Source organism: Papio anubis, chromosome 1 (genome assembly GCF_008728515.1).
Source record: "Papio anubis isolate 15944 chromosome 1, Panubis1.0, whole genome shotgun sequence".
NCBI lineage: Eukaryota > Metazoa > Chordata > Mammalia > Primates > Cercopithecidae > Papio > Papio anubis.
This window is the reverse complement of record NC_044976.1, coordinates 164,731,616-164,758,698: the sequence shown is the minus strand read 5'-3', so window position 1 is coordinate 164,758,698 and position 27,083 is coordinate 164,731,616. Positions and strand designations below refer to the sequence as shown.

Below are 27,083 nucleotides of genomic sequence, written 5' to 3'. Positions count from 1 at the left end.
GATTTCCCTTTCCTAGCCAAGGGAAGCCATGACAGACTGTACGTGGAGAAACGGTACACTTCTGAACAAATACTGTGCTTTTCCCATGGTCTTAGCAATCGGAAGACCAGGAGATATCCTCCCTTGCCTGGCTTGGTGGGTCCCACGCACACGGTGCCTTGCTCACTGCTAGTGCAGCAGTATGAGATCAACCTGCGATGCTGCAGCTTCACTGCGGGAAGTGGTATCTGCCATTGCTGTGGCTTCAGTAGCTCACAGTGGAAACAAAGTGGCCAGGAACCTCGAACTGGGCAGAGCCCACCACAGCTCAGCAAGGCTTACTGCCTCTCTAAATTCCACCTCTAGGGACAGGGCATGGCAGGACAAAAGGCAACAGAGAGCTTCTGCAGGGTTAAACGGTCCTCTCTGATAGGTCTGAAGAGAGCAGTGGCTCTCTCAGCATGGCGTTCGAGCTCTGAGAATGGACAGACTGCCTCCTCAAGCGGGTCCCTAACCTCCATGTAGCCTGACTGGGAGGCACCTCCCAGTAGGGGCCAACAGATACCTCAAACAGGCAGGAGCCCCCCTGGGATGAAGCTTCCAGAGGAAGGATCTGGCAGCAATGTTTGCTGTTCTGCAGCCTCCACTGGTGATACCCAGGAAAACAGGATCTGGAGTAGACCTCCAGGAAACTCCAACAGACCTGCAGCTAAGGGGTCTGACTGTTAGAAGAAAAACTAACAGACAAAAATAGCATCAACATGAACAAAAAGGGCATCCACACCAAAATCCCATCTGTAGGTCACCAACATCAAAGACCAAATATAGATAAAAACCACAAAGATGTGGAGAAACCAGAGCAGAAAAGATGAAAATTCCAAAAACCAGAAGGCCTCTTCTCCTCCAAAGGATTGCAGGTCCTTGCCAGCGTGGGAACAAAACTGGACAGAGAATGAGTTTGACGAGCTGACAGAAGTAGTCTTCAGAAGGTTGGTAATAACAAACTTCTCCGAGCTAAAGGAGCATGTTCTAACCCATCACAAGGAAACTAAAACCTTGAGAAAAGGTTAGATGAATGACAAGCTAGAATAAAAACTGTAGAGAAGACCTTAAATGACCTGATGGAGCTGAAAAACACAGCACAAGAACTTCATAATGCATGCACAAGCTTCAATAGTCAATTTGATCAAATGGAAGAAAAGGTATCAGTGATTGAAGATCAAATTAATTAAGCGAGAAAACAAGATTAGAGAAAAAAGAGTGAAAAGAAATGAACAAAGCCTCCAGGAAATATGGGACTATGTGAAAAGACCAAATACATGTTTGATTTCTGTACTGGAAAGTGATGGGGAGAATGGAACAAGTTAGAAAACACTCTTCAGGATATTATCCAGGAAAACTTCCCTAACCTAGCAAGGCAGGCCAACATTCAAATTCAAGAAATACAGACAACACCACAAAGATACTCCTCGACAAGAGCAACTCCAAAACACATAATTGTCAGATTCACCAAGGTTGAAATGAAGAAAAAAATGTTAAGGGCAGCCGGAGAGAAAGGTCGGGTTACCCATAAAGGGAAGCTCTTCAGACTAGCAGAAGATCTCTTGGCAGAAACTCTACAAGCCAAAAGAGAGTGGAGGCCAATACTCAACATTCTTAAAGAAAAGAATTTTCAACCCAGAATATCATATCCAGCCAAATTCAGCTTCATAAGTGAAAGAGAAATAAAATCCTTTACAGACAAGCAAATGCTGAGAGATTTTGTCACCACTGGGCCTGCCTTACAAGAGCTCCTGAAGGAAGCACTAAACATGGAAAGGAATAACTGGTACTACCCATTGCAAAAACATGCCATATTGTAAAGACCATTGATGCTATGAATAAATTGCATCAATTAACTCATTAAATAATCAGTTAAAATCATAATGACAGGATCAAATTCACACTTCATGATACTAACCTTAAATGTAAATGGGCTAAATGCCCCAATTAAAAGACACAGACTGGCAAATTGGATAGAGTCAAGACCCATCAGTGTGCTGTATTCTGGAGACCCATGTAATGTGCAAAGACACACATAGGCTCAAAATAAAGGGATGGAGGAAGATCTACCAAGCAAATGGAAAGCAAAAAAAAGCACAGCTTACAATCCCGGTATCTGATAAAACAGACTGTAAACCAACAAAGATCAAAAGAGACAAAGAAGGCCATTACACAATGCTAAAGGGATCAATTCAACAAGAAAGAGCTAACTATCCTAAATATATATGCACCCAATACAGGAGCACCCAGATTCATAAAGCAAGTCCTTAGACATTCACACAATAATAATGGGAGACTTTAACACCCCACTGTCAACATTAGGCAGATCGGTGAGACAGAAGGTTAGCAAGGATATCCAAGATTTGAACTCAGCTCTGGACCAAAAAAACCATAGAAGAAAAGTTAGACAATATCATTCAGGACGTAGACATGGACAAAGACTTCATGACTAAAACATCAAAAGCAATGGTAACAAAAGCCAAAATTGACAAATGAAATCTAAATGAACTGAAGAGCTTCTGCACAGCAAAATAATCTACCATCAGAGTGAGGAGGCAACCTACAGAATGAGAGAAAATTTTTGCAATCTAGCCATCTGACAAAGGGCTAATATCCAGAATCTACAAAGAACTTAAGCAAATTTACAAGAATAAAACAACCGCATCAAAAAGTAGGCAAAGGATATGAACAGACACTTCTTAAAAGAAGACATTTATGTAGCCAATAGACAAATGAAAAAATGCTCATCATCACTGGTAATCAGAGAAATGCTAATCAAAAGCACAATGAAATACCATATCATGCCAGTTACAATGGAGATCATTAAAAAGTCAGGAAACATCAGATGCTGGAGAGGATGTGGAGAAATAGGAACACTTTTACACTGTTGGTGGGAGTATAAATTAGGTCAACCATTGTGGAAGACAGTGTGGCGATTCCTCAAGGATGTAGAACTAGAAATACCATTTGACCCAGTGATCCCATTACTGGATATATTCCCAAAGGATTATAAATCATGCTCCCATAAAGACACATGCACATGTATGTTTATTGTGGAACTATTCACAATAGCAAAGACTTGGAACCAACCCAAGTGTCCATCAATGATAGACTGGATTAAGAAAATATGGCACATATACCCAATGGAATGCTGTGCAGCCATAAAAAGGGATGAGTTCATGTCCTTTGCAGGGACATGGATGAAGCTGGAAACCATCATTCTGAGCAAACTATCACAAGGACAGAAAACCAAACACTGCATGTTCTTGTTCATAGGCAGGAGTTGAACAATGAGAACACTTGGACACAAGGCAGGGAACATCACACACTAGGGCCTGTCATGTAGTGGGGGGTTGGGGGAGGGATAGCGTTCAGAGAAATACCTAATGTAAATGACAAGTTGATGGGTGCAGCAAACCAATATGGCACATGTATACCTATGTAACAAACCTGCACATTGTGTGCATGTACCCTAGAACTTAAACTATAATAAAACACACATACATATATATGGAGAGAGAGAGAGAGAGAGATGACCAATTGGATATACATGGAGTATAGTAACATACACCTAGTATAGAAAGATGAGGTATAAACTGAAATATATTAGTAATTACATGAATACGTAAATGAACTAAATATTCCATTATAAAGAAAAAATTATAAACTGCATAAGTATATTTTAAAATAAGCTATATATTGCTTATAAGAGATGCACACTAAAAGTAAGAACCCAGAAGTTTGAAAGTTAAGGGATGGAAAAATGTGTACTATGTAAATGCTTGTCAAAAACCCTTTGGTGCAGTTAAGGAGACTTCAAGTCCAAAAAAAAAAAAAAAAAAAAAAGGCATTACTATATATGAAGGAGGTCTTTTAAAATTAGACTATGCCAGTATACCAAGATTTAGTGTCCCAATTTGTGTGTGTACCTAATGAAATAGCATCAAAATACAAAAGCAAAAATTGACAGAACTAAAATACGAAATGTTTTACAATGCCAAGTGAGACTTTAACATGCTTCTCTCAGTCATTGATAGAAAACAAACACACACAAATCAGTACAGCTTTGGATTAACTTAAACATAAAAAAAAAAATTCAATCCAATTCGCATATATAAAGCAGTGAACCCAACAGTGACAAAGTTAACTTTTTTCAAGTACAAAAAGAACATTTACCTAAAGCAAATATATGCTTGTTATAAAGCAAATATCAACAAATTTTAAAGTGTAGATATAATTCAAAATATGTCTTAATTGAATTAAACTAGAAATCAATAACCAAAAGAAAACTAGAAAATCCCCTAAATATTCAGAACTTTAAAAAGAAACTTCTAAATGATGCAGAGCACACAGAATATATCAAAATGAATACTATAAAATTTTTGAGCTGAATGATAGTAAAAATCCAAGATATAAAAATGGGTTGGATGAAGTTAAAGTTGTGCTCAGAGAGAAATTTCTATTTTTAAATTCATTTTTTTAGAAAAAATATAAATGCTAAAAATCAGTAATCTATGTATGCATCTAAACAAACCAGAAAAAGAGTAACAAAAGAAATCCAAGAAAATAGAAGAAAGAAAATAATAAAGATAATAGCATAATTAATAAAATAGAAAGCAACATTTGATGAATCAACAAATGCAAATGTTGGTTGTTTGAAAACACTAATAAAATATGTAGACCCTTAGTAAGGCATGTCAAGACAGATACATGTTAATAGAAGTAATAACAAAAGATACGTCAATAAAAACATCAAAAAGAGGATAGGAAGATGTCATAACTACTTTATGTTACTGGATTGGAAAATGCAGTTGTAATGAACAAATCAAGAAACCGCTCTCTACCAAAACTGATAGAAGAAGAAATAATTACCGTTATTTGTTAAACAAATCGAAGCTGTCCATTTGTCTTTTCATGGAAAAACTCAAGTCTCAGATGGCTTCTCTGGTTAACTCTTAAGATTATTAAGGAAGAAATAGCATCGATCCAGAAAACCGGAAAAGAGGGAACACTTCCCAATCATGGGATGAGGTCAGCACAAACTTGATATTAAACCAGAAAGGAAAATAACTGACCAGTCTTTCTCATGAAAATAGATGAGTAAAATATTGATAAATAAAAATATAACATATAATATGCATAATTTATCACAACTTTGTGGAATTTCTCACAGGAATACAATCATGCTTTAACATTCAAAAGAAGCAGTATAATTCATTAAATTTGCAGGAAAAAAACCAAAAATAATAATCATGAAATTATTTCAACAAATATTGCTAAAATTAAACACTGAAGATTCTTTAAAAATATTTTTTGCAAGATAGAAAGAAAGGTTTCTATACCTTTAACTTGATTTTTTAAAAAGTATTTATAACAACACATAGAGGTGAATTAATTATTGAAAGTTTTACTTGTGAGAATGGGAAACAAATAAAGACATCCACTACCTCTTCCATTCAACATTGTACTGAAGTCCTAGCCAGTGAAAGAACATAAGAGAGATAAATAAAAGTCAGAATTGGAAATAAAAAAATATTTTCTTATTATTTACAGATGTGCTATTTTATATCTCTGAGGGCCTTAGTAAATGTTGTTACTCTTACTAGGATGCCTTGCTAATAAAACATTAACTTGCTTCATCTTTCCATATTGAGTTGTCCATTTCTTTATTTCCCCATTGTACTAATGTTTTCTATTATAGTACAAATTACAATGAATGATAATTGTTAACGTTCACTCACACCACTATGGCTTATTCAACTTATAGCCCCACATCAACCTGATGTGTGGTTTGTCTTTAACAAATATTTATTAGAACAAACTGAACTGTAGTTATTTATGATCTAGAGGAAAGAATAGAAACCAGTGATGAAATAAGCACATGAATAAAATAACACAAATGTAGCAAATTTAGCATTATATTAGTGTTATGTTACCTCAAAAATGACAGCAAATTAAAAATATATAGTTTTACTTTGTTAGAGGCATATTTAGTAGTACATACCTAAACACAATGGTGGTGTAGTCCACATTCCCTCTAAACAATAGGCCTCCCTAGATCCTTGTAGGAAATGGTGATCAAAACATCTGTATTCTACTGAAGAGCCATTTTCATAGGTGTCTACTATTGAACTGATAATGTCTCCATGTTTAATAAGTGGAGGAGATGTGCACATTCCTTTAGATTCTGCAAAAATTAGTTTTAAAGTATACAATGAATTGCTATAATGAACATCCAGTACTTTATAAGTGCTACAGAAATAAGTTGAGACATATAATATAAAGGCATTTGTTTTTTCAGAGACAGAGTCTCACTCTGTCGCCCAGACTGGAGTATGGTGGCATGATCATGGCTCACTGCATCCTCGGCCTCCCAGACTCAAGTGATCCTCCTATCTTAGCCTCCCAACTAGTTGGGACTACAGGTACATTTTTCTTTTGTAGAGACAGGGCCTCACTACGTTGCTTAGGCTGGTCTTGAATTCCTGGACTCAAGAAATCTGCCCACCTTGGCCTCCCAAAGTGCTAGGATTACAGGCGTGAGACACTCCACCTAGCCACAAAGGCATTTTTTAGGCAGTTCTGAAACATTTTTAAAATACTGAAAATATTTTTGCAATAATATTATACCATACAATTTATTTTCATAATTAGAATCACATGTTATAGTATTTACATACGTATTTAAAACTATCAGAGTATTAACAATCATGATTTTATTTCTCCCTAAGTCTATGGGATTTTTCTAGAAGCCATGCTTTCTGTATATATTATCTTCCTTTTCTTCCTTATTAAAAGTAATAGTCCCTATATCCAGGCAGTATTGAGACAATGGGTCCGCAGAAAGCCCTAAGTAGAGCAATGCTTTACAGTGTTTGTTGTTGAGTGTCACAAGAAGGTGATTAATTCTCTGATAGTCTGGCAACATTTATAAAACCTCTTGATTTTTCCTCTTTATAAAATTGACTTATTAGAATTCAAAGATGTCAGCATGGCCATCCTATATTGGTATGTATGCTGATTGAAATTTGGAAGTTGGATCACTCCTCTCAACTTTATAGATTAGAAGATGATGGTGGTGAATTGGGGTCATAGGTATAAATTTTCTCTAAAGATCCGTGATGTTGAGCTTTTTCTCATATATTTGTTTGCCACATAAATGTCTTCTTTTGAGAAGTGACTGTTCATATGCTTCGCCCACTTTTTGATGGGTTGTTTGTTTTTTTCTTGTAAATTTGTGTTAAGTTCCATGTATATTCTGGATCTTAGACCTTTGTCAGGTGCGTAGATTGTGAAAGTTTTCTCCCATTCTGTAAGTTACCTGTTCACTCTGAGGACAGTTTCTTTTGCTGTGCAGAAGCTCCTTAGTTTAATTAGATCTCATTTGCCAGTTTTGGCTCTCATTGCAATTGCTTTTGGCATTTTCATCATGAAGTCTTTGCCCATGCCTATGTCCTGAATGGTATTGCTTAGGTTTTCTTCTAGAGTTTTTATGGTTTTGGATTTTACATTTAAATCTTTAATTCATCTTGAGTTAATTTTTGTATAAGGTGTATCCACAATGAGATACCATCTCACACCAGTCAAAATGGCAATTATTAAAAAGTTAAGACACAATAGATGCCGGTGAGGCTAAGGAGAAATAGGAATGCTTTTACACTGCTAGTGGGAATGTAAATTAGTTCAACCATTGTGGAAGACAGTGTGGTGATTCCTCAAGGATCTAGAACCAGAAATACAATTTGATGCAGCGATTCCATTACTGGATATATACCCAAAAGAATATAAATCATTCTACTATAAAGACACATGCACACATATGTTTATTGCAGCACTATTTACAATATCAAAACATGGAACCAACTCAAATGCCCATCAATAGCAGACTGGATAAAGAAAATGTGGTACATATACACCATGGAATACTATGCAGCCATAAAAAGGAATGAGATCATGTCCTTTGCAGGGACATGGATGAAACTGGGAGCCATTATCCTCAGCAAACTAACACAGAAAGAGAAAATGAAAGACCATATGTTCTCACTCACAAGTAGGAGTTGAACAATGAGAACACATGGTCATAGGGATGGGAACAACACACACTGGGTCCAGTCAGAGGGTGAGAGGTGAGGAGAGGGAGAACATAAAGACAAATAGCTAATGCATGTGTGGCTTAAAACCTAGATGACAGGCCGGGCACGGTGGCTCAAGCCTGTAATCCCAGCACTTTGGGAGGCCGAGATGGGCAGATCACGAGGTCAGGAGATCGAGATCATCCTGGCTAACGCGGTGAAACCCCATCTCTACTAAAAAATACAAAAAACTAGCCGGGCTAGGTGGTGGGTGCCTGTAGTCCCAGCTACCTGGGAGGCTGAGGCAGGAGAATGGTGTGAACCCGGGAGGCAGAGTTTGCAGTGAGCTGAGATCCGGCCACTGCACTCCAGCCTGAGTGACAGAGCGAGACCCCGTCTCAAAAAAAAAAAAAAAAAAAAAAAAAACCTAGATGACAGGTTGATAGGTACAGCAAACCACCATGGCACACATATACCTATGTAACGAACCTGCACATTCTGCACTTGTATCCCAGAACTTAAAGTAAAATAAAAATAAAATAAAACAAAAATTTAAAAATAATAATAAAAAGAAAAATAACAACAAAATATAAATAAATTTTCAACCCAGGTAGCAGATATTGATCAAGTAAGATACTTGCAGAGAACATTATTATTTTACCTTTACTAGTACATAAAGGATATTTCACTTCTCCTCTGTTGCACTGCACAGATAATTCAGACAATGGGGTTAACGGAGATAAGTCATATCCCTGTTTACATACAAAATCTATTAAATCTCCATGTAAGACTTTCCCTTCATATTTCCACTTCATCTCTATGTTATTTCTGTTCATGTAATCCACATTAACAGTACATGGCTCTGAAAAACAAAATGCTCTTTTAAATTCTTTACTTGTCTGACAAATATAAAAGTGATACTTTTTAAAACAAAAATTATGACAAGTATCAAAAGCAATATTTTATAATTTAAATCATAATTAAGGCCTCTCACACACATATATACATATAAGAAAATACACACTTTATTACTATCAAATGAATCTATACATTACTTATTGTCATAAACTAAAACCACTTAAATTAAAACATCAAAAATACTGTTTAAGGGCATCAATCAGTTAGATTAATAATAGTTTTCTTTCTACAAAATAAAAACCTTAAACTACCATGTAGAAAATAATAGAAAACCTGCTAATGAATAAAACCAAGACTCCTGCCCTCATAGAGCTTGCCTTGTAATTGGGAGAAACACCTACAATACATAATAAATATAATAAAGACATGAATTGTACAATTTGTGGCAGATATGGTTTGGCTGTGTGCTTACCCAAATCTCATCTTGAATTGTAGCTCCCATAATTCCCACATGTCATGGGAGGAACCTGGTCGGAGGTAATTGAATCCTGGGGTGGGTCTTTCCCGTGCTGTTTTCATTATAGTGAATAAGTCTCATGAAATCTGATGGTTTTATAAAGGGGAGTTTCCCTGCACACAATCTCTTGCCTGCCTCCATGTAAAACATGCCTAGCTTGTCCTTTGCCTTCCGTCATGATTATGAGGCCTCCCCAGCCATGTGGAACTGTGAGTGCATTTAATTTCTTTCCTTTATAAATTACCCATCTCAGGTATGTCTTTATTAGCAGCGTGAGAACAGACTAACACAGTGGCCGTCTTTAAACTACAGCATAAGAGAACTTGGTTGAAAAAAAGAGTAATGGAGGGGGAGGGGGTAACAAAAGAGTTAGGTGAAGAGAAGTTGCACTTTTCAGTAAGGTGATTAGGGTAGGCCTAAATAAGAAGTAATATTTGCACAAAAGCTTGAAGGAGACTGAGTGAACCACATCATTTTCTTATGAAAGAGTGTCCCAAGCAACTAACCAGTGCAAAGGCCCTGAAGTGAGAGCATTCTTGGCTTGTTTGTGGAAGAGTAAGGAGACCAGAAAGACTGGAGTGATTAGAGCAGGGAAGGGAGTATGGAGAGGTTAGAGAGACTCTTAATGTCTGAAATAATAATTCCTACAGAGACAATTCTATGCTTTATCATACCGTTGTGAATTTGTACTGATAGCCTTTCTGGCTTCAATAGATAAGCGAGATATACAAATCCCCTTTCCCTTGCCCTAAAAACAATGATTAATCTTCATTTGATATTTCCTTTGATTCATTAGGACCAAACCTAACTCTCTTGAGGTGGTTGTTCCAGATATAGAATGATGTATTTCCTTTAATGCTGTTATTTCCTTATGAACTTGTTTCATGACTAGTTTTGCCATAAATATTTTAATGTAGTCTTTGTCCTTAGAGATTACTGTATCTCCACTCAACGCAATATCAATCAAATCATCAAAAACTTAATATCAAAACCATTTATAAAAATATGAGAGCAATAGAAAAATTCTACATGAATATGTGCCTGTGTCTGAATTTGAATGGGAACAGCCTCCTAAGAATTACTTGAAAGGTGGAAACTACTAACAAAAGGTTGAAAGAGCTCAAGACTTAAAACATACATTTATATATAAGTGTGTATATATATATACACTTAAAAATGGCTAAAGTAAATTTTATGTTATGCATAATTTACCACAATAAAAAAATACACCAATATTTTAGGGACTTTCTACTTAAAGAACTGGGAGGGAAAACAGTTGTGAAAAAAAATGATTTATACAAAATCATCATTTTCATGATATAAAACACTACAAGAAAATCATATAAAAGTACGAACATAAACATTCCATGTGCTCTCTTTCTTACCCAAGCAAACAGGTGGGGATGACCATTTTCCTTGCTCACAACGAGATATTTTTGATCCCCTCAGCAAGTAATATTCATTGCATCTATATTCCACTGAAGATCCTACTGCATAGCTTGCCAGTAACCCATCGGCAACAGCCCCATTCATTACAACAGGAGGATGCTTACAATTCTCATTATTTTCTAAGAAAACAGGTTGTTTTAAATTAATATGAGCTCAAAACAATATACTATAGTAACTCATACTGTAGTGTCTCAATATTTGTATTAATAAAATAATTTAGGACAATTGTTTTATAAATTCTTTACAAGTATGAAAAATGTTTTTCAGCTCAAATATTTTTAAAATTTGCTAAGCAAGAGTTGACAGCAAATATGTTGCCTAAAAACAACTATATGTATTTTTTCTCTTTTCTCAATTGTGAAGGAATTATAATGCAGACATTTCTTAAATCTATAGATTGAGAAACTATTCTTCAACCTAAAGATTATGGTCAATTCTAAAATTGCTCTTTGGCATTAACCCATTTTTATTTTCTTCTTTCTCATTCCTCTTCATCTCAGGTCTCAATCGACCCACAGAGGAAATATCCATTTTTTTCCCTCTTTCTGGTATCTTTCTTTTTTTTTTTTTTTTTTTTTTTTTTTTGAGATGGAGTCTAGTTCCGTCACCCAGGCTGGAGTGCAGTGGCCGAATCTCAGCTCACTGCAAGCTTCGTCTCCCGAGTTTACGCCATTCTCCTGCCTCAGCTTCCCGAGTAGCTGGGACTACAGGTGGCCGCCACCTTGCCCACCACCTCGTCCGGCTAGTTTTTTGTATTTTTTAGTAGAGACAGGGTTTCACCGCGTTAGCCAGGATGGTCTCGATCTCCTGACCTCGTGATCCACCCGTCTTGGCCTCCCAAAGTGCTGGGATTACAGGCTTGATCTTTTTGGTATCTTTCTCTTACTCTGTAAATTTCTTTAGCATCCTTCATAGCTTTTGTCTTATTCAATAAATATCCTATATAAACATGTGTGTGAAGATCTCGCTGTGATCTGATTAAGAAATGAGAAAGATGACAGGAAGAGTAGCCCCCAGGAGTGATAGTGTAGCTTGGTGGTGCCCTTCAGTAAAATCAAAGACCAGGGACATGTCTCAGAAGGGCATAAGGTTCAGAATGGCCAGATGCAAAATATCGGCAGGACTTACCCAAGGTCAAGAACAGAATGCTCTACCCTAACTTTGTAGGACACATGGGGAGAAGAAGCAGATAATGCTTATGGCCAGCCACTCAATCCACCATGCCCTTATTTACTTCTGTAATGAAGCACATCATCATTTATGTGCTGTCATTTAGAACTTACAGGTCATAGCATGACATAGATCAGATAACCGTGCTTAGCACCAGTGTTCAAAAAGTTTTTTTTTTTTTAAATTCTTTACATTGACTTAAATTCTATAGATGGCTACACATACACGCACACACACATGCACACATGCAACGCAGAAGAGTAGGTGGTGTAGCAATGCGTTTCTAATTTGCCTAAGCCGTGGTCTCTTCCTAGGAATATGCAGATTAAAGTAACAGAATGGAAAATTTTACACCGTAAGTTTAGCTACTGATGGTAAATATACATACCAACACACTCAGGAGCAAGTGTCCATTTTCCACGATTACAAGTTATCTCATTCGATCCACGGAGAAGGTAGCCACTTTTACATGCATATGTCACTTTATCCCCATTGTAATAAATCTTAGAGTGTAAATTTGCTGTACCATTTTCAATGAAGGGTGGTTCCTCACAGGCTACCCTCTCCTGTCCTTCTGAAAAGGTACAGTTGAAAGAGAACAGACCATTTATCTACACATGCAGATTTCATTTTAGCAAGTCTTCTTCTAGGTGTTACTAACCAATGCATTTTGGAGGTTCTGTCCATTTTCCATTTTCACAACGTATTTCTTCTGACCCATGGATCACAAAATTAAGTTCACATTCTATATGAACTATTTCTCCATGACGATAAGTTGTTGAATGTGTTTGAATTTTGGAGTTTATGGGCAGAGGTGGAGGAGGACATCTGTTTCTTCTTCCTTATGGAAAAAAAATCAGCACCTTTAGTCATATAATTACAAAAATAATAAAGATTAAATAAAAAGGTTCATTGTGTCAAGCATCATAGAGAGTATGGCAGACTGATTCCAGGAGCATTCCTTTGATCCCCACCTCCTGATGTTAACTTCCTTGTGTGATAACCCTTTCCATGAGTAGGACCTGTAACTTGCTTCTAGCCCACAAAATACAGCAAAGATGATGGATTAGTACGTGATTATGTACACATAATTATGTAACATCAGATTTTAACACCATTCTTGCCAAGAGATTCTCTCTCCTTGCTAGTTTTGAAGAAACAAGAAGCTACATCATGAGCTTCCAAAGCAGAAGGGCTGTAAGGCAAGGGGCAGCGGGCTGCCTTCAGTTAACAGCCACAAGAAACAGAGGCTCTCAGTTCAGCAGTCTGCAAAGCACTGAATGCTGTCAACAACCACAGTAAGTTTGGAAGAAGTCTTTCCCAGTCAAGCCTCAGATGAGACTTCAGTCCAGCTAACGTCCTGATTGCAGCTTTGTTAGCCAGGGATGCAGGGATCTGGTTAAGCCACACCCAAACTCCCAACCTACACGCAATGGGAAATAATGTTTGTGTTGTTTTAAGGTGCTAAGTTTGTGGTGACATTGTTATGCACCAATAGAATACTAAAGTAGCAAGCATTTTACATTTATTACCTCCTTTAGTCCTAAAATAACTTTATTAAGTAGGAACTATTATTTCTCCCATGTTATAGACAAACTAAAACTTATGAAGTAAATAAATTAATAGCATGCAGCAGATCTGTTCTTGAACCCACGTCTGTCTAAATTAAAGTCTCCTACTCTAAAATACTGACCACACTACTTTCCTATTGCTGCTGTGATGAATTACAATTTAGTGGCTTAAAACAGCACAAATGTATCCTCTTACAGTCCTGAAGGCCAGAAGTCCAGAGTCAGTTTCACTGGACTAAAATCGAGGTATCAGGAGAGCTACATTCCTGCTGGAGGCTTTGGAGGAGAATCAGCTACTTTGCCTTTTCTAACTTCTTGAAATTACCTGTATTCGTTGGCTCACAATCCCTTCCTCAAAACATTTCAACCTGTGGCTTCCTTTATCACATCTCCCGCTTCCTCTTCTGTAGTCAATCTCCCTCTGCCTCCCTTTTATAAAAGCATTTCTGATTATATTTAGAGTCTGGATAGATAATTCCAGATAGTATTCCTACCTTAAGATTGTTAACCTCAAAGTGTCTTTTACCAGGTAAGGTAACATTTAGTGGTTCCCAGTATTAGAATGTGGTTATATTTTGGGAGAAGAGAGATATAATTCAGCCCGCAACACTGCCTATTGTATGCCTAATGACTATTTACCGGAGAAAATAGGCTTGTTGTCATGCTGGCTAATTTGGAAGAGGAAAGGGGTATAAAAGGCCTTAATAGGTCTGCCATTTATTTTTGAAATAGCAATGTGGGAGGCGGAGGCAGGCTGATCACCTGAGATCAGGAGTCTGAGACCAGCCTGACCAACATGGCAAAACTCTGTCTCTACTAAAAACACAAAAAAATTAGCTGGGTGTGGTGGCTGACGCCTGTAGTCCCAGCTACTCAGGAGGCTGAGGCAGGAGAATCACTTGAACCTGGGAGGTGGAGGTTGCAGTGAGCTGAGATCATGCCACTGCACTCTAGCTTGGGTGACACAGCAAGACTCCATCTCAAAAAAAAAAAAAAAAGGAAAAATATGCTTTAAAAAATTTGCTTAAAAAATCTTCTTCTCTACTACTATACCAAGGATGTCAAGCATGAATGAAAAATCATAAAATATTTAAAGTTACCGTACAGTGCATTTAGGAAATTATGATAGTTCTGGCAATTCCACTGCATACCCGTGGTCAGAGCCCTCATTTGTTTCCCCCAGCACCCATTCCAAATCTTCACCACTTTCTTCCAAGTTATACCTTCATGTCTTTCACCTGCCTGTCAATAGACATTATGTCCCATATTACAGAAAATAAAAAACTACTACTAAACCCTTTGCCTCACCCTATCCTCCCAATCCTCAAACTCCTATTTATCTCTTAAGACCCAATGTAAATATTAGCCATCACTTCTGTGAATGCTATTCCACAGCATACCAATCAGAATCCCTAATGTTTATTCCTGCACTTTGTACCTGAGTTGATTGTACCATTTGTCACATTATAGCAATTATTTTTTCATATCTGCAATTATTTTTTTCATATCTTCTACTAGATAGGACCGTCCTCATATTAAATTGTATGTGTGTTTAAATAACTATGGATGTCTTCTGACAGGTAATTGCATCACCCGTTTGGACACATCCAGTAATAGAAATGTGACCATAGATATTACATTTTTGGGCAGCTTCTACTAGATGACCTCTTTTCCCATTTTCACTTCTGGGTGTTAGTGTTCTGTTTTTTCTGCTTTCTACCTCACTATTTTAGAGATTAATTTTTACATCTGGAAATATGTGGCAAATAAGGAGAAAGTATCCTTGCAAAGCTGCCAGATTGGGGTAATTAGGTCTAATAATTCCCAATAAGAAAAGTTATTTATTGTAATAAGGGATTTAAAATGTATAATATATATTTTTAAATAATAAATTTAAAAGATATAGTCATTTACAAACTAATACAAAACAAGATTTATTCAGGTGGAATATATTAAAGATTGCTGAAAATAGCACTGATTTAAAAGACAATATTTATTTTAAAAATAGGACTCAGGAAAAAAATTAGATATGACCACAGGAATTTTATCAGAGCTAATAGAGAGTAAAGCTGATAAAGACATGGCATTTTGTGAGTATTAAATTTAAAAATTTACCTTCGCATACAGGAGATTCTGGGTACCAACCAAAGTTATAGCATTGAATTAAATCAGATCCACTTAGATAATAATTTTCATGACAGAAAAACTGAATGACATCTCCTTCTTCATAGGTTTGCTTTACAGGATGAAAATAACCATTTTCAATTAATCTTAAAGAAGAGCACTTTAATTCTACAAATAAAAGAATGAATAAAATTACAAACACATTTTTTTTCTGCTACAACAAAATTCACTATTTACATGACATATCTAGAATAAAAATTAAATTTGCCAAAAAACTTATGAATTCATTTTATATATTTGTTAAATATCATTAAGCTTATTCTAATTTAATCCTATGAGCTAAAATAAATTTTTTCTACTTGGGAGCTTTCAATTATCAAAGACTGCTATCAACATAATTAAAAATAAAGGCAAAAAAGTATGAAAAGATGAAATATAATTAGCATGACAACTTATATACACTTCTCTATGAGAAAAAGCTTTCAGAGTGAGAGTAGATTTTATTCCAAATGAGAACCTACTGGTACATTTTGGTGTGAGAGACCATCCGTATGTGAGACATTCTACCTCCTCCGTCTTCTTTCCTCCGGCTGTGTAGTAGCCAGTAGCACATTCATATTGTACTTTGTCCTTCACTTTGAATGTTTTCTGTGTTGTGGAATAATTTCCATTATATAATTCAGGAGCCAAACATGTTTCTAAAATTATAAAAATTATTTATTTTATAAACCTTTTTAATAACCTAGAATATAAAAAAATATCAAAATGTGTTTTAACAGATCTTAAGAATATATGGTAAAATCAACTCTTAGTAAAATTGAAAAATAGCCCCAATTTTTCTTTGCCTCTATTCTCTTTTTTCATACACCTTGTGACCTAACCCTACCAGCTTTCTGTTCTTAAAATTCTGGTCTACAAGTGCTTGACCAAAGGCCAAAATTCAACTGAAGGCTTGTGCAGTAGCAATTGTGAAGTATGTGCTGTCCATGCATTTTTACAATTTAAACAACTTACTAACAAAGTATACATATATTTAAATTATTGAACTATTTTTAAGTATATCTGGCATTGGTTCACAACATAAAATAATGTACATGATTTTAATTCTTCTGTAATAAAGGAAATAGTGACATATAAAGGAAAAGCTTCTTTTATTTTATTCCATTCCAATTCCTTTTATTGGTGCAAAGTAAGAACTATTGGTGTAGGTGTGTTGTAGGGATTGAGAACATTTGGATTAAGGAATCACCTAGTACTTGAAAAAAGTAATACCAACTTCCTGCATTGCAGACATAATGAAAAATAAATTCTATTAAATAATAGATATCAATATAAGCTTCACTATATTCAATATAAGCTTGACAAGCTCTTATCTTCAGTTTTAGGAAATGATTCTTATACCATGTTCTTTCCTACAGGTTGGTTGAGAAGACCATCCATCTGAGAGACATTGAACCACTTCTTCATCCTTCCCTCCAGTGGTTTTGTACCCTGAAGCGCAACCATAATGCATGTTCTCTTGAATTTTATACAATAACTTTACATCAGAGATGTAACCATTACTCAGGTCAGGCTTAGTGCATTTTTCTATGGGAAAAAAAAATTATTTGTTTAACTTAATGATGAAACTAAGCTTGTTTTTACTAAATTGTAAAATTAAGCCAAAAGTATAATGTTATTATTAGCAATTTCATTTTGGAAATATCTGCATAAATTTTTTTTGAAATAATCTGCATAATTTTTGAAAATTAACACTGACTTTCTTTGTATTTAGTATTTTTAGTTCTTATAGTAATTTCTACCCCTACCAAATCTACTTCTAGGTAGATTTACTAGGTATATCAACAGCAATAACCATATTCAACATCCTCTTTTAAATGAAACTGGCTCAACCAAAGCCGCTTACTCTGGATCACCTGCCCTAGCGGAAGATCACTGATAGTTCGATGATAGTGTAGCCTGACATAAAATAATGAAATGAGTCAATTAGATTACCTTCTCACAAATTTGAGCTCAAACTTTCAATTCAAAATTGAAAAACACATTTTTCAATGGGTATCATGAGAGAAGTTGGCACACAAAGGAGAGATGAGTCTTACAAATGATAAAGCATTAGAGTAGCAATCTTGCGCTTCCAGAGGCCAGCGTTTCAAGCACTTTTCTGGCATCCTATGCTTAATTATCAAAATAAGTTTCTTGTTACTTCAAGTAAATTACATCTCTTTGCCTTGTAATGTGATAAACAATTTCAGTTATTACCCTATTCCCTTCAACAGAGTATTATTAAAAACAGATAAAGAAAATAACATTTTCATGTAAAAGCGTTCTTTATCGGATTTCAAATTACACCTTCATGTTGTAGAAAGACAGATGACTAGTGATTTTGTTCTTATCTACTAAAAGGTTTAACTGCTTTCTGTTTTTATTGGACCCCTATTTTTATATACGAATTTCTTTGAGTATGCAACGTTGAGTGACAGACACATCCAGCTGACTTACTGAAGCACCTTGGCTCTGGAGACCAGCCTTCTGTTGTACACGTGGTTCGCTCTTCTTGTCTTCCACTTTCGGTGGTATAACCAGCCAAGCAGAAAAATGACAATTTTTGGTCTATGCTCATTGGAAAGTAATAGCTTTTAAAAATATAGTAATATTGGGCAATTCTTCCATTTTCCACATGAGGAAAACCACAGGGTTTCTCTGAAATGAGTAAATGTCAAGCTGAAAATGGAAAAAGAAATCTAAAAACATAAATTTGTAATCAGGTGACAACACAAACTAAAAGTTTTTAGGGACACTTCAACTAGTACTTATTTTTCTTACTTAAATTTTCAAGGTACTTTTGTGATAATTCGAGCAGTCCTTTTATCATAATTGATCTGCAAATGACTTTAAACATCCGACAGTCACGGTAAAACTTAGCAGACCACTTTTTCAGAGAAGCTTTGCCTAACTTCGTAGAACAGTACTTTCTTTTTTCTTCCTAGAGACAGAGTCTGCCTCAGTTTTCCAGGCTTCAGTACAGTGCTGAAATATAGCTCACTGCCACCAGGAGCTCCTGGGCTTAAGCAAACCTCCTCTCCTGTAGCTAGGACTGCAGGTACATGCCACTACATCTGGCTAAGTTTTGTTTTATTTTTTGTAGAGATGAGGGGTCTCACTGTGTTGCTCACACTGGTCTCAAACTCCTGGACTCAAAGGATCCTTCTGCTGTGGCCTCCCAAAGCACTAGGATTACAAGAGTTGAGCCACTCCACCCTGCCTGCACTTCCTAATAGATATGTATTGCAAGTCACATATGTAATTTAAAAATTTCTAATAGTCACATTCATAAAAATACTAAGGAACAGTTGAAGTTAATTTTAATAATAGGTGTTTATTTAACCTAATATATTGAAAATATTTTACAATATTTTACGTTCTTTATTTTCTTACTAACTCTTTAAAATCCACTATATATTTATACTTACAGAACATCTGATCTTGGACTAGTGACATTTTAAGTACTGTCTCCAATAGCTATATGTGGCTAATGGCCACTGTATTGGACAGCACAGTTCAGGAATAGATAAAATTTCTCCTTAACATATGCAAACTCATAAAAAATTTTGAAATAAATCACATTTTTAAAGAAAAAAACAGACAACCAGTTAAAACAAAGCAAGACTTGAGCAAGAACTTTGCAAAATAGGATATTTAAATGGTTAGAGACCTAGTACTTAGCATTACTAGTCATCAGGGAAATGCAAATGTAAACCACCATGAGATAGTACTGCATATCCAACACAACTGCTGAAATGAAAAAGGCAAGTTATCTCAATGATTGTGAAGAAGTGAAGAAACTGGAACTTGCATATTTCTACAACTGAAAGTATAAATCAGTCCAAACCCTGTGAGAGAATACTTTTGCAAGACATTTTGGGGTAAAACGTGTACAAACTGTATTACCCAATTGAAAAAGCATATATTTTTATACCAAAAGACATGTAAAAGAATGCTTATAGTAGCGCTATTCATGTAGTCCCAAACTGGGAACAATCTAAATGCCTATAAATAATAGAAAAGATAAACACGTTTTAGACTATGCATACAATGGAACATTATCCAAAACAGAAATGAACAAATGGTGAATCTCATAAACATAATATTGAGTGAAACAAGCCAATCACATATGAATTAATGTATACATTTGCATAACTTTTTAAAAGAAGACAAACTAATCCATGATAATAGAAGTCAGAATGGTTACCTTTGGGGTTTAGTGCCTTAGAGGGATCATTTTTGTTTCTGGGGTGCTGTCACTGTTCTATATCTTGATCTGATGGTGTAAACTTTTATAAAAAAATATATGTGTATCCTATGACTTTTGCATTTTTCTGGATATATTATACTCCAAATGAAACATACATTTTAAAAATTTATCTTCATGCTGAAAATCTTAAAATCATAAAAATGCTTAAAAGAAAGAAATACTTGAACAATCCTAGGAGCTGTGTTGGGAAGAAACATGGGCAGTCATGGATGGAAGAAGGCCTGGATCTAGTATGATTACTCTGGCTTCAATGCCTTGGTTGATCACTGTATACCTTAATGCTACTGTGAGACATAAAAGAGTAGCAGTGCTAGCCTAGGTCTGAAGGAAATGGATGTGGAATGATGAGTAACAAAACTTCCAGCATCTGATGGAGCAGACAGAAAAACATGGGCAGGATGGTCCCCATTCCCTGAGAATTCTTCTCACCATTTTTCACACCCAAGCACCAAAGGAATTTACAATAAAAAGAGTCTTTCAAAATAGCAGTGCAATGGTGAATACACAAGGAATTTCCCTGGGGGGCACAGGTGCTTGTCAGGGAGGGGCAGCAAAATATTCTTTGCACAACAATCCTAGGTTGTGGCTTTAAAGACTCTGTCCTGGGACATCACTCTCCACCACGAGGATAGGCACATTACTTGTTAAGGTAGCTGGAATGCCTTGGAGAATATGAACTCCTGAGAAAAAATTAATGAGAAATGTGAGGAATATGCTAATCATATATAAACCAGAAAATCACAGACATCTGAACATACAAAAAAAGTATATGAAGGGATGGACACCCTACTGATCAGAGAATGGTAAATAAATAAAAATGGATGTTATGAATAACCGTATAGCAACCAGTATAAAAATGGACAATATGAGGTGTTGGTGAGGATGATGAGAAGCAACAATTTACATCCTCTCTCAGAGATGATATACTTCGAAACTGCCATTCTGCAAAAGTAATCTCTCACTACTCACAGAAATCAAGTACAAGAATAGACTCAAGAATCCTACCTATGAGTGAATACAGACTGACGATATTCTCACAGAAAGATAAGTTGGTTATATCATAATATTCATTCTAGAGCTATTTGTGGTTGAGAGAGCTAGAGTAACATGTTAAAACACTGTAGTAGGTCCCAGGGGAAACAGACTTCAAGACTGGGAATAAGGGGATAAAATGTGTAAGTAAAGTAAGAGTGAGACCTTTCATAGGCCAATAATAACTGCAAACCATGAAATGAGAAATACAGTTAATCCAATTCTTGCCCCTGAAGTGCACAATGGGAGTTGAGAGAAGCATGAAAAAATAAGATCATTGTCTCTGTCTTCAAGCTGCTTACTTTTTTGTTGCTGTGTAAAATGCATTGTAACCTTATAATAATTAGAAAATTGACTAGAATATTGCAATGGCTTTATGGTATGGATAACGGTCAATTATATCTTCTGGTATTTCCCTATTTAGACAGAAAAACAAAATCAAAAGAAATTCATGCAAAAATCATCCTATTATAGATTAAAAGTATAAAATAAGATGAATTCTGCGTCTTTCACTTTTATAATTTTAATTATAGATGTTTGGGTAGAAAACATATAGTAAACTATTCAACTAAAACACAATGAAAACTTATATATTTAACTTCAATGAATTCCCTTAGATGTTTATTTTAGAAAAGCTTTATTGCTGTAGCTTCCTTCTTTGTATATTCACTCTTGCTAATGCTAAGTGACCTCCCTGGATTCTTCATCCTACGGCCTGATAATATTGATAATGTTCCTAAACAACATACCCATGTATACTGCCTACCTTCCACTCTCACACTAATCTTACACACTGGGCAATCTGACTATAAAGCTTTCTAATAGGGAGTCCACAGGTGTTGGTTTGTTTGGAAAGTCCTGATTTACATGTGTTGTCCAAACAATTATTAATAGAGCCCCTCTTTTACTCTCTAAGTGTTCCTGTTTGTACAAGCAATTGTATAGTTCACCTACTAATCGTTACTTAATGTCTCCAAACCAATGAATAATTCATTGGGATAAAAATCAAAGTCTCAAAAGTAGAAAATATTTACGGCTGTTTCCTTTTCAAATTTCCCACATGAAACTCTCACCTTATGAACAGAATTAAAATTGTACAAGTTTTCTCAGTATTAGGAGTGGATTCTAGCATAAGTTTAGAATTAAAGTTAACATGTGACTTTGAAATGGACATATTGTTAGCCTGAAAACCTTTTCGAAGTATTTAGATCGTTGTCTCCTATGCCCTCTAGAGATACGAGGATTTTTGTTTTTCTAACTTATACTACTGTAAGAACACTTTACTAATTTTGCTCAAAGGAAAAGGTCTAAATATTATAAAACGTTATATTTATAAAATATATGTTATAAAATTGATATATGAAAATGAAAGAGTATACTAAAACTTGAGTTGTACAAATATTAGAATCTCCATTTATACGTTTTAGAGAATAAAGAATATTAAGAATTAATTTTACCTTCTGCATAGAGTTCTCCTGAGATTATCAATATGATGATAAAAGTCAGGTTTTTCAACCTCATCTTCAGTGATGTGCTTCACAAAGATTTTAACAATTCTAAAGCACTAGGAACTTGTCATTAAGTACACAATACTTCTCTTGAGGAAAAAGTTAATAATTTATAACCTCTCTCTAAGTCCTTTTGTAACAAGTCTTACATTTCACTTAAAATATTTTGAAATAATGTTAAAATAACACAACTATATTAATTGACATTACTTATCATGCCAGAGTCCAGTAAGAGTATTATAACTGATTAGGGCAACAATAGCAACAGAATAAATAATTAACACAGGCTGCATAAAAACACTAGGTAAATTTTCAACCTAAGTTCCCAATTGTCAATTCATAAAGTTCACTTGAGGCCATGAATCTTTACTAATATTGATCAGGTAAAAAGATGAACTTAGGAACATGAGATAATGGATACCTGATGTTGAAATACGTTGTTGCCTAGATTGCACTCCTTAAAGAGATATAGAACCATATTTTCTCAATGATAAAATAGTATTACTTATAATAGTAGTATTTGACATTTAGAGAGTTTCTACTTTGTGGTAAGTGGTGAGATCAGCACTATGCTACATCAACATTCATTCATGAGAAATGTCTATGATATAGCAGGACATGTAACAGTTTTGAAGTATTTAGCAGTGAAAAAATGGGATTAAAATTATTGTCCTCATGGAGTTTACATACTAATGAGTCTTAATTTAAAATACAAAATAGGAAAAAATGGTGGCTAGGAGGCAGGACTAACTTGCAACTCCCACTTGGATGGACAGAGCAGGATGTGGAGACTCGCATCATGAACTTTTGCTCCAAAAACTACTGCAGGGATATACCAGGAAAGCCAAGAGATTCCACAGACCCTCTGAAGGAAGTAGGTTGCTCCTGCATGAAACAGAAGACAGCCCACATACTGTGAATGCCCAAACTGTGAAAAGTGTGAAAGGGGTATTGTCCACCCCTGAACACATACCCTTGGGGAGCCTGAAGGTCTAGATCACGGAAGAAGGATTTGACCTCACCTGGAGCCGAGAAAATTTAGAGAGCTGAGTGAAATACAGGGGTAGAGGAAGCAGGGAGTAACACCCCATGGTCTCTGTGAGTCCCCAGAAAACCATTTCTGACTTGACTCACAGGGGCTGCCAGAGGAACTGGGAAAAGACCACAGGGAGAAGGAAACCTCCAGCTGAACTTTGTAACAATTCCAACCGAACACAAAGTTTCCTGGCCAGAACTCGTGAAAAAGCGTGAATCTGGTGTGGGTGTGCAGACTCAACAGGTAGGGAGGTACAAAAGTCTGGCTTGCATTCTCAGCTGGGAGGCTGGTAGCCTGGGGCAAGTTCTCACTCCTGTTCCCCCACTGCCTGGAAACAAACTCGGTGCTTTTGGGAGGAGCGCAGTAGAAGTGAGATTTGCTTGTTGGTTTGTGTGGGAGCTGGGTGGGGTGAGGTCTGTAACTGCCAGCTTTCCCCCACTCTACTGACAACCTGCATGACACAGCAGAAGCAGCCATCATCCTCCTGGGAAGATAACTCCATTGACCTGGGAATCACACCCCCATTTCCCACAGAACCACAACAAGCCCCACCCAACGCGAGTCTGAGCTCAGACATGCCTAACCCTGCCCCCACTTGATGGTCCTTCCCTACTCACCCTGGTAGCTGAAGACAAAGGTCATATTCTCTTGGAAGTTCTAGTGTCCCACCCACCACCTCATCCTCCCTCCCTTATACTACCACAGCTGATGCTCTCTTGAAAGCACTACCTCCCGGCAGGAGGCCACCTAGCAGGAAACTAGTGCATTAAACAACTACAACTAAGGACCCTCACAGGGTTCATTTCACTCCCCTGCCACCTCTACTGGAACAGGTGCTAGTATCCATGACTGAGAGACCCGAAGACAGTTTACATCACAAGACTCTATGCAGACAACTCCCAGTACCAGCCCAGAGCCTGGTAGCCCTTCTGGTGGCTAGATCCAGAAAAGTAATAACAATCACTACAGTTTGGCTCTCAGGATGTCACATGCCTAGGAAAAGGGGGAGAATACTACATCAAGGGGGCACCCCGTGGGACAAAATAATCTCAACAGCAGCCTTGAGCCTCAGATCTTCCCTCTGACATAGCCTACCCAAAAGAAAATAAACCAGAAAGGCAACTTTGGTATTATGACAAAACAAGGTTCTGTATCACCTCCCAAAAATCACACTAGCTCATCAGCAATGGATCCAAACCAAGAAGAAATTCCTGAACTGCCAGAAAAAGAATTCAGGAGTTCAATTATTAAGTTAATCAAGGAGGCACCAGAGAAAGGTGAAATCCAACTTAAGGATATAAAAAAAATGATACAAGACATGAGCAGAGAAATCTTCAGTGAAATAGATAGCATAAATAAAAAACAATCACAACTTCAAGAAATAAAGAGCACACTTAGAGAAATGCAAACTGTACTGGAAAGTCTCAGCAATATAATAAAACAACCAGAAGAAAGAACTTCAGAGCTTGAAGACAAGGTTTTCGAAGTAACCCAATCCAAAAAAGACAGAGAAAAAAAAAATTAAGTGAACAAAACCTCCAAGAAGTTTGGGATTATGTTAAATGACTAAACCTAAGAATAATTGGTGTTCCTGAGGAAGAAGAAAAATCTAAAATTTGGAAAACATATTTAGGGAAATAACTAAAAAAATAAAACAAACAAATAAACAAAAACTTCCCTGGCCTTGCTAGATATCTAGCCATCTGTATACAAGAAGCTCAAAGAACACTTGGGAAATTCATCATAAAAAGATCATTGCCGCCGGGCACAGTGGCTCACTCCTGTAATCCCAGCACTTTGGGAGGCTGAGGCAGGTGGATCACGAGGTCGGAAGATCAAGACCATCTTGGCCAATATGGTGAAACACTGTCTCAACTAAAATACAAAAAAAAAAAAAAAATAGCTGAGGATGGTGGCGTATGCCTGTAATCCCAGCTACTTGGGAGGCTGACGCAGGGGAATTGCTTGAACTCCGGGCGGTTGTGGAGGTCGTGCCACTGCACTATAATATATAAAAGATTATAGCAGAATGTGGTCGCTCACGCCTGTAATCCCAACACGCTGGGAGGCTGAGGTGGGCAGATCATGAGGTCAAGAGATCAAGACCATCCTGGCCAACATGATGAAACCCTGTCTTTACTAAAAATACAAAAATTAGCTGGACATGGTGCTGTATCTGTAGTCCTAGCTACTTGGGAGGCTGAGGCAGGAGAGTCACTTGAACCCAGGAGGTGGAGGTTGCAGTGAGCTGAGATCGTGCCACTGCACTTCAGCCTGGCAACAGAGTGAGACACCATCTCAAAAAAAAAAAGAAAGAAAAAGAAAAAGAAAAAAAAAAGATCATCACCTAGGCACATAGTCATCAGGTTATCTGAAGTCAAGAGAAAAGGATCTTAAGAACAGTGGCTAAAGCACCGGGTAACAAGTAAAAGAAAACCTATCAGATTCACAGCAGATTTCTAAGCAGAAATCCTATAAATTAGAAGGGATTGGGGACCTATCTTCAGCCTCCTTAAAAAAATAATTATCAGCTAAGAATTTTGTATCCAGAAAAGCTAAGCTTCATAAGTGAAGGAAAGATACAGCCTTTTTTAGACAAACAGATGTTGAGAGAATTTGCCACTACCAAGCCAGCAATACAAGAACTGCTAAAAGAAGCTCTAAATCTTGAAACAAATCCTGGAAACACAACAAAACAGAATTTCATTAAGGCATGAATCTCACAGGACCTATAAAACAAAAATACAGTAAATAAATAAATAAATACTTAAATAAATAAAATCAATGTATTCAGGCAACAAATAGCATGATGAATGGAATGGTACCTCACATCTCAATACTAATGTTGAATGTAAATGGTAAATGTTCCACTTAAAAGATACAGAATTGCAGAATGGATAAGAATTCACCAACCAACTATCTGCCGCCTTTAAGAGACTCACCTAACACATAAGGACTTACATAAACTTAAGGTAAAGGGGTGAAAAAAGATACTCCATGCAAATGGACACCAAAAGTGAGCAGAAGTAGCTATTCTTATATCAGACAAAGCAAACTTTAAAGCAACTGCAGTTAAGAAAGACAAAGAAGGACATTATATAATGATAAAAGGCCTTGTCCAACAGGAAAATATCAAAATCCTAATTATACATGCACCTAACACTGGAACTCCCGAATTTATAAAACAATTACTACTAGACCTAAGAAATGAGACAGACAGCAACACCATACTAGTGGGGGACTTCAATACTCCACTAGATATGCCACCAAGACAGAAAGTCAACAACAGCAACAACAACAAAATGGATTTAAACTATACCCTGGGGCAAATGGACTTAACAGATATATACAGAAGATCCTACCCAACAACCACAGAATATACATTGTATTCATCAGCACATGGAACTTTCTAT

The 27,083-nt window shown here is 36.4% G+C and overlaps 1 protein-coding gene across 3 annotated transcripts in view; it reads right to left on the bottom strand.

The window, feature by feature from the left end:
• The window catches only part of F13B (coagulation factor XIII B chain), a 31,115-nt gene extending 6,790 nt beyond the window's left edge, over positions 1 to 24,325 (bottom strand). Inside the window, exons 1-10 of one of the 3 annotated variants that reach the window (XM_031657415.1) lie at positions 22,584 to 24,319; positions 18,282 to 18,482; positions 17,184 to 17,369; positions 16,304 to 16,480; positions 15,774 to 15,950; positions 12,749 to 12,928; positions 12,476 to 12,661; positions 10,854 to 11,036; positions 8,755 to 8,955; positions 6,026 to 6,208 (exon numbers count right to left, since the gene is read on the bottom strand). In XM_031657415.1, coding sequence (XP_031513275.1) covers positions 6,026 to 6,208; positions 8,755 to 8,955; positions 10,854 to 11,036; positions 12,476 to 12,661; positions 12,749 to 12,928; positions 15,774 to 15,950; positions 16,304 to 16,480; positions 17,184 to 17,369; positions 18,282 to 18,482; positions 22,584 to 22,647 — 1,738 coding nt within the window. In that variant the 5' untranslated portion in view covers positions 22,648 to 24,319. Of the gene's footprint in view, positions 1 to 6,025; positions 6,209 to 8,754; positions 8,956 to 10,853; positions 11,037 to 12,475; positions 12,662 to 12,748; positions 12,929 to 15,773; positions 15,951 to 16,303; positions 16,481 to 17,183; positions 17,370 to 18,281; positions 18,504 to 22,583 lie in introns of all 3 variants that reach the window. The other 2 variants (XM_031657419.1, XM_031657420.1) reach the window with 2 other exon arrangements.
• Positions 24,326 to 27,083: the final 2,758 nt, after the last annotated feature.